We start from the raw sequence: 15,068 nt of genomic DNA on the forward strand, positions 1-15,068 counted from the left end.
TCAAGGGATGTGTTGCCCACATAAAGAGATAAGTTAGAAAGAAGAACTAAATCAGAAAGTATAGTCTAAGGTCAAAATGGCAGTGAAGTCCTCTTTCAAGTGCTCAGTGGGTATCAAGTCTGGAGTCCAGGGCTACTGGGCTATGTAATGTTTTTGTTGTGCCACTTGATTGACCTGAGAAATAGGAGTACTACTGAGGTGTTGGAAATGTGTTGTGTAAAGGAAGTTGGAAAAGGTAAATGGCCATCTCTTCTGCTTCCTGTGGAATTTTAGCAGAATGTTAAAAGCTATTAAAAGAGGGTCTTCCCATGTTCAAATATGTTGGAGAAATGTTTGGATTACACAGTTAAATTGGTTCATTGTCATAGGACTTCTCAAGGCCATAAATTTATTAATGTTATTGTGGCCTTCCAAGAGTCTTTGATCAGGAAACTCTTCTCATTGAATGGAGCAAATTGTTTTTAGGAAATGCCTATTTAGGAGATTTTGTCTACAGCTGATCTCCATCTTTCCATATCAAGAAAAAGGTGATTGTGCTTGGGCTGAAGTCAAAAAAGACCTCCAGGGAAGGAAGTCAAATACTTCACCTTTGGATTAGAGGTAGTCTTAACCTGGGGTTTCTCATTATGCAAACAGCCCACAAGGTTCTGATTGCGTCTGCTGGGTCCTACCCAGAAAAGGGATATTAGAGTGTGAAGGCATCTTTAGCATAATAAAAAAGTCAGAAGTCCACCAAGGTTTTTTTTTTGGGGGGGGGGGGGGGGGGGCGGGAACCAAGGTTTTTTTTTTACTTTCTCAGCGAGGTTTTGGTACTCCTTTCTTATTACCTCCAAGTTAATGGTTGTAAAAGTGTTAGGATCTAAGCACTTTCTGCCTGAGTAAGAGTTGGAGAGATTGTTCCTACTTCACTGCCTGGTGGAAATCAGAGGGTGGATAAGGGAAAGGCCTCCTTGGAAGGGAGTGCTTTGTGGGAAGACCAAGAAGATACCGTAGGAGACCTGTGCGCTGCCAGTAGCAAGGAAGAAAAGAGAGTAGGGCTGTTAGCCTACACTGAACAGTGACCTGGGGGTTTGGAGTTGAAAAATCTGGTGAAGTCTCTACCAGTCTGGATTATGGAAGTCCTGAACTAAAGTTTGACCATATTTTCAAATGAGTCTAAAGGAGAAACATAGGACTCAAAAACTAGGTTTATACCTCCTACCTTACTGTGTATAGGACAGAGTAATTAGGATTTCTTAATCATTTCTTGTCTTTCAGGAAAATGTTACTTTTAAATAGTATTTCATTCTTTACTCAGATTGACATGTTTTTCAAATTCCGATATTGTGTATAAATGAGAAAAAAGAAATTGTGTTTGGCCTGTGAACAGCATACCTAATGTGAGAGAGAAAGGGACTAAGAGATCCACCACTTCTCCTGCCATATTATCATGAATCAGAGTTGCTGATTTGTCCTAAATGGTGTTTTTGCTTTGGGTTTTTTCCTTCTGAAATATGTTCTCTTTTTTTGACTACAGCCCAAGCCTCATACGCCACGTCATGCCACTCCCCAGATCCGCAGCCGAAACCTGGCTGCCCAGGAGCCAGCCAGTGTGCTGGAGGAGGCCCGGCTGAGGTGACACTGCTCGTGGGCCCCTTTTAGATAGGCAGAAATGGGTCTCTGCTTTCATTCACGTCAAACAAGTAATTTGTAGTCATTCGTATACGTCATGAAGGTAGAGAGTAAAATGAATATGTGTGTTTAGAGAGAAGAAACCTTTAAAGCGTTGTCTGAGTGGGATAGTGGGGACATGTTTTCGAAGGAGTAACCTTCCAGACTACTGCCACCATTTGCTCAATGATAGAAGGTGGCCGGTGAGTCAGAACACCGCTTCTCCATGATGGCACCCTTTAGACCTATGCGGGAACTTTCTCAGAATATATAAGCCATGATCCTCCCAGCAAACAAGTAAATCAGAATCCCTTGTGGGATAAGGTCCACTATAATTTAGGAAAGCTCCCTGGGTAACATGTACCCTTGGTTAGAACCTATCAGTTGAGTAATTTGGGTGGAGAAAGGGCTTATGAGGCCAAATGTAGAGATTTGAGAATGAAGGCATTCCTGTGGATTTATGATTGAAGTTTCATATAGAGACTACACAATAAAATAAGCCATTTGTTACCAAGGAGATGGTGAAATGTTTCTGATATCTTCATTTTCCCTTATGTGCCACGGATCATAGGCTGCATGTTTCTGCTGTACCTGAGTCTCTTCCCTGTCGGGAACAGGAATTCCAAAACATCTACAACTTTGTGGAAAGCAAACTCCTTGACCATACAGGAGGGTGAGTCATGCTGAGGCAGACGGGACGATCTGGGGAGAAGGCCCCTGCTAGCATACTACCTCAGGTGTCACAGTTTAACCAACTGGTCTTTCCCCAGTGTCAGGAGAACAGGCAAAATTGTTACTGAAGCCTGAAGGCTTCTAGAGCAGTTTTTGTCAAACTAGTTCTCTAGGAGGAAAAATTCTGTTTTTCAGAGAAAATGAAACTGGTCTTCTTTGCATACAGTATTGCTTGTGTAGAAGGAATGATTCTATGACAAGACATGGTTATGTCTTGCTCTGACTAGCCTCCAAGGATGGCTTACTACCTCCACCTCCACATATCAGGGGTCTGGGCCCTTCCTTTGGCACACGTCCCCACACCTCTCACTGGTGCTACTGTGAGGCAGCCGGCACAGACTTAGCCCACAGGTCTTCCCTTCTTGCCATAGGTGCATGTACATCTCTGGGGTCCCCGGGACAGGGAAAACTGCCACTGTTCACGAGGTGATACGCTGCCTGCAGCAGGCAGCCAAGGCAAATGATGTTCCTCCCTTTCAATACATCGAGGTCAATGGCATGAAATTGACAGAGCCACATCAAGTCTATGTGCAAATCTTACAGGTGAGTAAAGCTATTTGAATTTTTTAGAAAATATAGCAGGGAGCCTGTTTGTCCCTCTGCCTGTGTCTCTGCCTCTCTCTCTGTGTGTCTCTCATGAATAAATAAAATCTTTTTAAAAGGAAAAGTTTACTTAATACTTAATTTTGTGCTTTAAAAATTTTATTTATTTATTTATTTAATTTGAAAGAGAGCACACTAAGGGGGTGGAGGGGCAGAGGGGAGAGAAAAAAGCAGGGTGCCTGACTCTGGGGCTTGATCCCAGGATTCCAGGATTATCAGCTGAGCTGAAGGCAGACATTTAACTGGTTGAACCCACCCACATGCCCCTAATTTTGTGCTTATTGATGTTTATGATGTGCCAGACATTGTCCTTTGTAGCAAGAGCAAAGAGAGCAGAATTCCTACCCTCAGGGACCTTAAAGTCTAGGAGCTGGACATGAATTACTGAAGCCAGGACTTATTAACGTGGTAAAAACTGCACACAGGAGGCCCCATGGCAAACTGTGGCAAACGGATTTGAGATTGGCTGGAGTTTGAACCTGGCTCTTGCATTCATTTGCTGTTTTCTTGGAACAGGTAATGTCCAGTTATAAATGGAGTCATGCAGTAATGATTGTGGACAGGCTTCTAGGACCTGCCTGTGGCTCACTTTCATTTCAAACACTTTCTTTATCATCTCTTTTGGTGCCTTCTCTTCTTCCAGGTTAAGGTTAAGACGAGAGCAGAAGGCAGAATTTAGGATGCTGAAGTCCTCAGACTAAATTGCTTCCTCTCTTGCAAATTTAACATTAAGCTCAGGAGAGTACAAACCTTGCCGTTTACCATACCTCCTTTCCCCGCATTGCAGAAACTGACAGGCCAAAAGGCAACAGCTAACCATGCGGCAGAACTGCTGGCAAAGCGGTTCCTTACCCAGAGGTCCTCTCAGGAAACCACTGTGCTGCTTGTGGATGAGGTAAGGAGGTTCCCCTGGGAGGATGAGAAAAGTGGCATCGTGCTTGACTGTGGCACTCCGGGAGCAATTGCTGGGTCGAGAGGGTGTTCCTGGCTCCTTTCATCCTTCATTCATCTGAGCCTGTTCTTTGGTGGGGAGAGGCATATGTCCCTTGATGTCCTTGCTGCTTTCGTGTTGGGACCTGAGAAGCACATGCAGCTAAAGCAGTGGTAACCGGTCTTCACTTTGCGGCTCTGGCTCGGGTCTGTGGTTGATCCTGCATCTCTATCCATTTACTGGCAGCTTGACCTTCTGTGGACTCAGAAACAAGACGTAATGTACAATCTCTTTGACTGGCCCACTCACAAGGAGGCCCGGCTTGTGGTCCTGACCATTGCCAACACGATGGACCTGCCAGAGCGCATCATGATGAACCGGGTATCAAGCCGACTAGTAGGTCCAAAGGCTTTTCTCAAGCTGTTCTTTCAGATCCATAACCTGGGCTAAGGAGTTCCAAAAGTTAAATATACAGGAAGCTATAATAAATAGGAAAAGTATAAAATGTGATTTTTGAGATTCTCCTAATTAAATGTGTCACCATTGCACGATTTTCTGCAAACACATCTTGCTGTCTGCACAGCGCCCTGAAGGTCTAATTATTCATGACAAATATTGAAGCACTCACCCCTGCTAGGCGATGTTAGATGCATGGAGTATAGCGGCGAGCAAGGCAGATGCAACGTCTGCCCTTGTGGACCTGGTGGTTCATCAGGAAGCCCACATCGAGTACTTAGAGCGTGATGAGTGAAGCCAGGAGCCAGGCCTGTGCTTACCGGAGAGCCAAAGATACTCCCACCTACTCAAATGAGAGCACCTCTGCCTTGATCTAGTAAATGATTCTAGTAGAATAAAAGTTAGATCTCCTAAATGATTCTAGTAGAATAAAAGTTAGATCTCCTAAATGATTCTAGTAGAATAAAAGTTATTTTAAACAAAATAAAGAAATACTTGAGAACTATTGCTGCCCTGCAGGATAGCACTGGTCATTGTCAGTAGTGAAAGGAGCTGGAATCCGTGGTGGTCCCAGGATGGAATGTGTAACCTGTTCTATGGGACTTGGAAATCAGGCTTAGAGACACAAGGGTGGCCATGTGGCAGGACTGTGAGGGTGGATAATTAATGAACTTGTTCTCTATTATCTTGTCTTCTCAGGGTCTCACCAGGATGTCCTTCCAGCCCTATACTCACAGCCAGCTGCAGCAGATCCTTATATCCCGACTCAAAAACATAAAGGCCTTTGAGGACGATGCCATCCAGCTGGTAGCCAGGAAGGTAAGTCAGCTTCAGGGAGCATTTGCTTATACCTAGAAACCAGGCAGCAAGTCTTGGCTGAACGCCTGCCAGTGTGAGGCCTGTGTTGGGTGCTCTGCAGATGAAAAGAAACTGAGAAAGTCCTGTAAAAGTAAATATCAAAAGTAGAACAAAAGTGTGAAAAGTTCCTTTACCTTCTCATTGTATAATTAATTATCAGGCTTTAATATGGTGGGCTTACATACAAATGAAGATTAATGGATTCAGGGGGCAAACAGCATTGTATAATGAAAAGGCCATTATAGGCAGTCAAGTAGCAAACCGTTTGAATCCCAGCTCTAATATTTAGCGGGGATTGGAGGTTATATGAAAGTTACTTAACAACTTCCCAAGCCTCAGTTTTCTTCTCTGAAAAATGGGAATAAAAATGTTGACCTCCTAGGATTGTTTTGAGAATTAAGTGAGATCATGTTTGTAATGTGTCTAGCAAGGCACACAGGCCAGGGTAGGTGTGAGGTGCTGGATAGCTACATCCTCCAAGCTCACTGGGAGGATGCCAGTCAAGCCTGTTCTCTAAGGCTGCTGAGGAGCAGAAGTGGGTGAAATGTCTGCTTCAAGCTGAATGCAAGAATCCACACATCCGCAGTCTTTCAAAAGAAGACTTGACATGATCAGAATTCTGAATGCCTAAAGCAGCAACACATGTCATGGCAGCTCAGAGCTGGGTGCTGTATGGGTTGCTGTATTGGGGTCAGAGGTGAGACAGATGGGGAGCTCAAATCCAAGCTTTGTTTTCTAGGAGCTCAAAGGTAGCACCTAACTCCTCTGTTGGGTAGTTTTTCACTTCTGCTATCATGCAGTTTCTGAAAGTTCTTTTTTGTCTCTTGTCTCTCTAAAGTGTCCTTTTTAATGCCGATCTGTTTATTTGAGATTGTCTTCTCTCTTTTCCTCCAAGATGCTTTTTGTCTGTTGAGTTTGGACTCTGTCTTGCAGCGTTAGAGACTTTCCTCAGATGTCTTGGTTGTCTACTCTGGTGTATGCACGAAGACTTAAGAGCTTTGGGGAGTTCTGAGCACACGAGTGGGGCTTGTTCACTGAGAGCTTCACTGTGGAGTAATCTGATTGGGCCAATTTCATTATCTCCAGTTCTTTCCCTTTAGGTTAAGATGGTCAGATTTTCCAGAGTAGGCATCTTGGTCCTGCCTGGAGAGTAGTATTCTGGAAGTGGGGGAGGTAGGCTGCAGTCAGAGAGGGTGGAGGTCTTCAAATTCAGCATGCAAATAGTAAACATTTATGTCTAGTAAGGGACCTCCCCTCCCTGCAATCATACCTAGTGTTCCCTGGTCCAGAGACTTTTTGTTTACCCTTGCTTGAGAATAAATCTCTGGACTCCTGCCATGCAGAAGAGGGATCATCTCCAAGGCAAAGAGTTTTATAGCGACAGTACAAATAACCAAGGCACAGAATTACCCACAGAGCCCTAAACCTTCCTGTGAGTGGCCTAATATTTACCTAACAGCATGAAATGGGGGAAGGAATCTAGGGCAAGGGGCAGCAAACCTATTCTGTGAAGGGCCAGGGAGGAGATGTTAATAGGCCTTGTGGTTATAGTAGTCTCTGTCACTACTATTCAGCTCTGCCCTTGCATCTTGAAAGCAGCCATGCAGACTAGGTAAATGAATGCTCATAGTTGTGTTCCAATAAAACTTTATGGACAAAAATGTGTGGCAGGCTCTACTTTGCTGACCCCTGCTCCAGAGCATCAGTTTCTTTCTTTTTTTTAAGATTTTGTTTATTTGTTCATGAGAGAGAGAGAGAGGCAGAGACACAGGCAGAGGGAGAGGCAGGCTCCATTCAGGGAGCCCGATGTGGGACTTGATCCCAGGACTCCAGGATCACACCCTGGGCTGAAGGCAGACGCTCCACTGCTGAGCCACCTAGGTGACCCTAGGGCATTGGTTTCTTAACTTTCAACCAGTCCTTATTTTAGCCAAACATCCCCCTTTACTTCCAGTTCCAGTATTGCAATCATCTGAGCACTTTGAAGCTATTTAGTGTAACTTAGATTTTTTTCTTGGATTCCTTAATACTGACTTAGGAATTGGCTCTCTCCAGTCTGCAGAATCAACCATTACTTTGCCACCTCTTCCAGCTTGCAGAATGATGCTCTCTGCTCCTCTCACGTTGCTTCCCTTCCTTTTGGGGTTCTTGGTTTCAGAAGGCATCAAATTTAGGTGCTGTTTTTACTCAAAACTTTGTAATTTCAAACCTCTCTTTCATTTCTATACATATAAAGAAACATAACTATTTTATATTCTGTTTTTTTACAATTAGATGCTGTTTCCCATGCATCCCATGCAGATGTGGCTTTGTTTTTGTGTCTTTTTTTTTTTTTAATTGTATTTACTTTTTACTATATGCTTGTGTTCTTTAGAACTTTGAGAATTAGTTGAGGGCTGGGTTGAAGTTAGTTCATTTAGAATCTGTTTTTGCTTCTGTCAGTTACCAAGGGCCACTATCACCTGGGACCATTTTTAAACAAAATTCTCCATTTGAGGTTTTTAGGAGACACAACATAAATTTGGGCTGCAAATCCACATGAAGGCTTGTAGTTGCAAAGACTCCATATTTACACCTATCCGATACCAGGGTGCACCCAGGCCATTTTGCTTGCCATCTCTTCTGCATAGTGGGTCTTACATTCACTCTCATACTGAGGCTGTAGTTGAGGTCAGAGTCCAGGTCTTCTGTTAGATTCCATGTGGGGTGGGCCCCAGCTTTTCTTTTGTGTCCTTCACTCCAGCAGCAGTATAAAAGGGTATTTTATACTGGTCACTAAGGTTCATGGATACCCCCAGGGCGAGAACTGGTGTTTGGGTGTTTTCTTGCTTTCCAGGGTCATCTGTTCACTATTTTTTGGTCTCTACAGTAGCTCTTGAGTCCGTGTTATTAACCGCTACACGGTGCTGCCTCACAAGGCAGTGGTAATAATGGGAGGGAAGAAGTGATAGGCTGGAACCATCCATGGGACTTCTGTACCCACTGGATATGGAAAATCAGAGAAGGGGGGAATATAAGCTGATACTCATGTTTTTGTCTTGGGTTACTAGAAAAATGACTTTTATTTGAACATTACATTTGCGTTCTGAAAATAAATATACACAAAACATTTATAAACTCTGATAATCTCACTTCCCACAGATGACCACTTTTAATCTTGGTGTGTTGTGTATGTGTATGTATACGCCTATACAATTTGCTCTTGTAACTTAGCGTAGCATGAATTTTGGGAGGAAATAATCATCTCAGGATGTAGTCAGGCAGGCTGTTGTTACCTGTGTGATGGCTGCTGGGCAAATGGTGGGGATTGCTGGCAAGTCCTAGGAATACTGAGAGATCCTTGCAGGCTGCAGAGTCCAAGAATTCCAATCTCCACGAAATTTATAGTGCAAGTGGCTTTCTCAGTCAGCTTGGGAGAGAGACAGGATTCCCTGTAAAGGGAGCCTGTGTGCCCAGAAAGAAAGGAGCAGTGGGGTCACTGGCTTCATGGGTTGGTCTGATTCATCTAACCACAGATTCCTCTGTGTCTTCCAGCTTTGTGGCTTCCTTCCCTCATGATATGGTTCATTTAGCCATTGACCAGGTGGTCTCCAAATTTTACCACATGCTGTGAGGGAGACTGCTGTAATCAAGATAGGCTCCACATCAGTCTCTTGGCTTTGGCTGGCTGCTTCTGGGGCACATTATTCTCTTCATGAAAGGAATGAGAACACTTGTGTTTCTAGGTGGTTCAATAATGATCTTGGTTGGGCCAGTGGTCTAAGTTTTATTTCCCAGATTTTCAATAAAGCTAAGAATTCCTGCCCTTTCCATTATGAATTTATCTATAAATCCAAGACAAAGGTTTAGACTCAAGGAAGAATCCCAGAAACAGTGTAATAATTTATATCCAGGCTTCCACCAGGTTCCCACTGGGGCTAAGCACATACCTGCAGGCTTAAGCCCATTCTCAGCACTGCCTTTCTTTTTTAGCTGAACATAGAATCTGTTGGTTTTTCTCTTGGGCTGAGATAATGGTAAAACGATCTCAAGGAATAAAATACTTCCTCTGGTAGGTAGCAGCCCTTTCTGGAGATGCACGACGCTGCCTGGACATTTGTAGGCGTGCCACAGAGATCTGTGAGTTCTCCTGCAGGAAGCCCGACTCCCCTGGCCTGGTCACTATAGCCCACTTACTCCAAGCAGTAGATGAGATGTTTTCATCGTCATATATCACTGCCATCAAGTAAGTTGCTTCTAATGGATGTACATAACAATATTGTACTGTGATTGTGTAATTTGATAAATATAGCTACAAAGGTGATTTTATTAAATATATAAATGTTTCAGTGCACTACATCGTAATCCTTAAAAGTGCATAATGTTATGTGTCAAATATACTCAGTTTTTTAAAAAGTAAGAATCTTCTGCTTCCTGACCCTGAAACTTCCTCGATAGAACCCAGAGAAGGTCCACAGTGTAGGAAGTCCATGGGAATTTCTGTGCTTTTATTCATTCAGCCTGCATTTACTGAAGACACTGCCATTTTCTTAAGGGGCAAACTCTACAGGGAGCTAGAAATGCAAACCAGCAGAGTAGGAGAATCATGACCTGATTCTGGTACTCAGGTTTTTATGAGTATCAGCACCCATAGCGAAGTTCTTGCTATTAGAACAAGAGGAAGGAAGAAGCTATTTCTCGCCCAATGAATGATACACTCTGCTCATGAAATGAGCATGCTGGTATGTTTCCAGATGTGTAGTTGTGTCCCTGGCTTGCACAAATGGCATTTTCTATATCGCTTTGAAACTTTAAAGGGTAGAGGAAACCTTACTGAATAATATAGGAGAAAATATTTCCCAGGCTTTTTTCCCCCCTCTCTTCTCTGAAGACACAGGAAAACTTTATTTGGCTTTTCCCTGGGCCAGTGGTATAGCCACTTATGAGAATTCTTATATTTTCTTTAAGAAATTCCTCTGTTCTGGAACAGAGTTTCCTGAGAGCCATTCTTGCTGAGTTCCGTCGGTCAGGACTGGAAGAAGCAACATTTCAACAGGTGATTGATTTTTTGCTTTCAATCCTTCTAGATTTTGCTTTTGTTTTGCTCTTGTTTTCTGCTTGTGAGATTGAGCCCCGAGTTGGGCTCTGCGCTCAGTGCAGGTCTGCTCAGGACTCCTCCCTCTGCCCCACCCCAGCTGTGTGTGTTTGTGCACGCGCACACATTCTCTCCCAAATTAAATAAAGAAATGTTTTTGTTTTTGTTTTTTTAAAGATTTTATTTATTTATTCATGAGAGACAGAGAGAGACAGAGACACAGGCAGAGGGAGAAGCAGGCTCCATGCAGGGATCTCCAGGATCAGGTCCTGGACTGAAGGCGGCACTAAACCATTGAGCCACCCGGGCTGCCCAAGAAATCTTTAAAAAAACAAAGATCAGTAAGACAAGAGTTACTGCCCTAATACAGCTTTGGTGTGGGGGGTGGATAAGGCTCTCAGCATGACCCATTTTAAAAACAAATTACAAATATCAATGCAAACACTCTTTGAGCATTGTTTCAATTACATTGGACTCATTAGGGCTAGTGTTTGGAGGTTTAAAATTAGTGTCCATAGATAATGGACTAACCTTAAAAGATTGTTAAAGGTGTTTGAGTGTCTACCTGGGAGCGTGTGTGTCCGTGTGTGTGAGAGAGACTGTATTTTAGACATACAGATAGGTCCAGCTACTTCTGTACTTTTATGGTTTCTTAACTTTTTAAAAACCTGTTTTAAACTGCTAGTTATGCTTGCCCATTATTGTTCTCCTCTTAGAGCCTGAGACAGCTCTTCCAGAGTGGCTTTCATTTTAGTGTGTAAACACTTCCTGAACATCTGTAATGTGTCATCAACTGTGAAAGTGTGGCAGGAACCAAGTTGAATTGGTCAACGACCCTGTTCTTGACAAGCTCCCAGCCTGAGTGGGGGGTGATTTATAAATAGCAAGTGCCCAGGAAGTGCTGCAGGCTTGCCTGGCGCCAGGTGCCTTAGGAGTACCCCCCGCCTCTCTTTTTGCAGTATTCTCCTTGGGCCTTTGTGCTTTAGCACCTGTGCTATAATCTGCTAAGGAGAGTACCCTTATAGCAAAATTTGACTTGAATTATGACAATCTCATTTGGAACTCTTACTCCCTGGAGATTAGGACTGTTTATGTAAGTGACAATTACTAGATATTTTATATCCATTAACACATGAGGGATGTGGGAGTATGCTTAATAGATGAAACTAAAGCTCAAAAAGTGAAGTAACTTCCCCAGGGTTGTGTGTTTAGGTGATCAGGAGAACCAGGATTGAGACCTGTTCTGATTCCAAAGCCCGACCAGCATGCTGGCCCTGGATCTGTGCCCCATCAGGGCACTTGTTGATGCCTTCAGGGTATTGAGTATCCTACATAAGAACTGACTTGGGGGGGCAGCGCCGGTGGCGCAGTGGTTTAGCGCCACCTACAGCCCAGGGTGTGATCCTGGAGACCTGGGATCAAGTGCCACGTCAGGCTCCCTGCGTGGAGCCTGCTTCTCCCTCTGCCTGTGTCTCTGGCTCTCTGTCTCTCTCATGAATAAATACATAAAATCTTAAAAAACAGAAAAAAAAAATGTCTGACTTGCCTACAAGAAATAAATGATGAGGTACAGAACCAGTACTGCCTTTCCTCTTCCCCTTTCTGGCATCTGACCTCACATTTGCTTTTTGTTTCTAGGTGTACAGTCAACACGTGGCACTGTGCAGAATGGAGGGACTCCCGTACCCCACCATGTCAGAGACCATGGCAGTGTGTTCTAACCTGGGCTCTTGCCACCTCCTCCTTGTGGAGCCCAGCAGGAACGACCTGCTCCTTCGTGTGCGGCTCAACGTCAGCCAGGATGATGTGCTATACGCGCTGAAGGAGTGAAGGGCTTCACAAGGAAGGACTGTGACCAGCTCTTTGCAAAGAGCTTGATTTCCGCTTTCTAAGCACATGGAATTGTTGTAGCAAAGTATACTGCATGGAAATGGCTGTCATGACTTTTGAAATTTTCCATTAAATAATTTGCTGTTTTTTAGAGTGTTTGAGAAGTCTAGTCATTACAAACACCAGATTATAAAAACCAAACCATCCTTCTGACAGTAGGCCCTTCTTGTGACTCTTCTGTTAGCACTGCCAGTTATTTAATGGCAACATGGTATGCACACAATTATGTGTATCTATATTAAATAGTGGTGGGAGAATGTGTAAGAAATTGGTTACATTGATTGCCTCTGGGAAGGAACTAGATGGCTACGGTCAGGCTTTAGAGGAAGATTTACTGTAAGTCAATGAACAATGTGAATATAACAAAGTTTATAAAAGAGAACTACTACTTGGGGTGCCTGGGTGTGCAGGCGGTTAAGTATCCAACTCTTGGTTTCAGCTCAGGTCATGGTCTCAGGGTCATGAGATCAAATCCTACATCAGGCTCTGTGCTTAGCATGGAGTCTGCTTAAGTCTCTCCCTCTGCCCCCACCGCCCCTCCCATGGTCTCTCTCAAATAAATAAATCTTAAAAAAAAAAAGCCTGCTAGAAATATAGCATATATTTATATATATATATATATATATATATATATATATATATATAAATATACTTTAAAATATAATTTTAAAAAAATTACTATTTATCAAAAAAACAAATCTTTAAAAAGACTTAGAAAGCACAGAAAATATACTGAGAAATAAATAAAGAGATAGAGTCTCTAAATACGAATCTATTCCAGTCAAAATCTTGGCAGGGTTTTTGTATAACTTTGCAATTCTCATTTACATTTCCAACCAACAATGGAACTGACATCTAAAGTCTCCTGTCGGGCACTAAGGAAAAACACAGCACCTGTGAATAATCCTTCCAGAATGTTTGACCAAATCTGATAAAGTTATCAGAGGAATCAAAATTGAGGGGAAGATATGCAAAGCAACTGTTCCTCTTCAAAAATATCAGTATCGGGACACCTGGGTGGCTCAGTGGTTAAGCATCTGCCTTTAGCCCAGGGTGTGATCCTGGATTCCCAGGACTGAGTCCCATGTTGGGCATCCCAGCATGGAGCCTGCTTCTCCCTCTGCCTGTGTCTCTGCCTCTCTCTTTCTCTCTCTGTGTCTCTCAATAAATAAATTTTAAAAAACAACAAAAAACGCCTAAATAGCTAAATGCACCATGTGAACCTTGACTGGGTTGTGGACACGAACAATTATAAACATTAGGGAATATATATTATGTAAGTTTGAGGTAAATGTTAAACTTTGTGAATGGCAAGTTTTTGCCGTTCTATAGAAAGTCCTTATTATTTATGGGTGAAAGAACATCTGCAAATAGTTCTCAAAAATTCAGAAAGAAGTACATATATGCATATATGTTTATAATTGGATTTAATAGAGGATCAGTATCAGAGCAAAAAATTACACAATAAAAAAGAAAAATGAGTAAATAGGTCATCTACACAATAAGACACATGAATAACAAAATGGAAGCCTAGTAAATGAGGCCTGCAAGTCAAAACTTCCACACATACATTAGAAAACCTTTCCATGACCATAGGAAACAACTAGAACCCAAATGCCCCACTGATGGGAATGTAAACTGGCACTGTTTTGGAGTTGATTTGGTAATATTTAATCTGGAAAATGCAGGAACCCTCCGAGTCAGCAATCCCACCTCTAGGTATATACCCTAGAGAAACACGCTGGACCCCAGGGTTTGTGTACAAGAATGTTTACGGCACGGTAATGGCAAGCAATTGGGAAAGAATCATTTTCATACTATGAAATACTACAGAGATGAGAAATAACCACATACAGTATTAGGTATTGATGTGGATGAAGCTTACAAATAGAGCAGAAAAAGGAGTTGAAGAATGTATGTAGTGAGACCAATGACACGATGTTGACGCCCGCAAACAAACGCTATAGGCGGCTTCCAGATCCCCACGTGCAGAGGAGGGCAAAGAATTCAGCCGAGTAAGTTTGTCTTTGGGAAAATGCTGCAACCTGAGAGGTGTACAGGTGGCTTCAACTGTATTGTGATTTTTTTTTCTTAAATTTGTGGTAGATACCCGTGTATTTAGGTCAGTTCCTAGGGAAAATAGGAGCTACTTATTGAGTAGCTACCTGCTTTAGACACTGGAGAGAACTCGGGGAACAGAAACATCTGCCTTTGTGGAGCTTGCATTCAAACAAATATGAAATATTGCATATGTCTGCGTATATTAATTATCTCATTATAAGAGAAAACTTCTTTAATGAGAAGAGAGATGAGAATATGAGAGCGAAACTTCATTTTGAATGGTGAAATGACCTCTTTGGACAATGGCCCGAAAGCAGTAAGAAGACAGGCCCTTTGTCCAAGAAGACTGGAAGATTTTTGAAACCGCTAACTACAAACTGCAAATAATAATAATGTAAAAGTTTAGGATTCCGGCAGCAGCGCGGTGCTAGGTTTGTCTTGGGCGAAGCTTCCGGTTAACGCCCCTCCACCCGATATCCCGGGGCCGCAGGGCAGGGGAGCCGTCTCCGCGTCAAGCCGGAGTGACGTGGACGAGGTGCCTGGCCCTGCCGCTCTCACCTGGGCAACGCGCCTAACGGCGAGAAAGGGGACGTGCAGTGCCTTACTGAGAAAGGGCAGCCCCTTGGCGTTTCTCTGGGGACCCAGGTCTCGAGCAAACCCCGACGGCGGGGGCGAAGCAGGAGCCTCCGGGACGGAGCCTGCGGCAGCCCCGCCCCCACGCCGACGGGGCGGGGCGCGGGGGTGAGGGCGGGGCGGGGCGCGGGTGTCGCGCCCGACGGGAGGGAGCTCGGCGGGGAGAGCGGCCAAGAGCCG

The 15,068-nt window shown here is 43.5% G+C and overlaps 1 protein-coding gene and 1 long non-coding RNA gene across 6 annotated transcripts in view; one reads left to right on the top strand and one right to left on the bottom strand.

Moving 5' to 3' along the window:
* Window positions 1-12,285, top strand: part of ORC1 (origin recognition complex subunit 1) — a 29,824-nt gene extending 17,539 nt beyond the window's left edge. For 4 of the 5 annotated variants that reach the window (XM_077844916.1, XM_077844912.1, XM_077844911.1 and 1 more), the window contains 9 exons: window positions 1,517-1,614; window positions 2,222-2,323; window positions 2,754-2,925; window positions 3,773-3,880; window positions 4,163-4,312; window positions 5,072-5,191; window positions 9,286-9,455; window positions 10,178-10,265; window positions 11,943-12,285. In XM_077844916.1, the coding sequence (XP_077701042.1) occupies window positions 1,517-1,614; window positions 2,222-2,323; window positions 2,754-2,925; window positions 3,773-3,880; window positions 4,163-4,312; window positions 5,072-5,191; window positions 9,286-9,455; window positions 10,178-10,265; window positions 11,943-12,134 (1,200 nt within the window). In that variant the 3' untranslated portion in view covers window positions 12,135-12,285. The remainder of the gene's footprint in view (window positions 1-1,516; window positions 1,615-2,221; window positions 2,324-2,753; window positions 2,926-3,772; window positions 3,881-4,162; window positions 4,313-5,071; window positions 5,192-9,285; window positions 9,456-10,177; window positions 10,266-11,942) is intronic. The other variant, XM_077844914.1, reaches the window with a different exon arrangement.
* Window positions 3,095-14,992, bottom strand: LOC144281949 (uncharacterized). Its single transcript, XR_013350324.1, has 3 exons — window positions 14,814-14,992; window positions 4,545-5,313; window positions 3,095-4,362 (listed from the first exon to the last, which is right to left on the bottom strand). It is a non-coding gene; the product is annotated as an uncharacterized LOC144281949 (long non-coding RNA).
* Window positions 14,993-15,068: the final 76 nt, after the last annotated feature.

The sequence above is a fragment of the Canis aureus genome, chromosome 13, assembly GCF_053574225.1.
Source record: "Canis aureus isolate CA01 chromosome 13, VMU_Caureus_v.1.0, whole genome shotgun sequence".
Taxonomy (NCBI): Eukaryota; Metazoa; Chordata; class Mammalia; order Carnivora; family Canidae; genus Canis; species Canis aureus.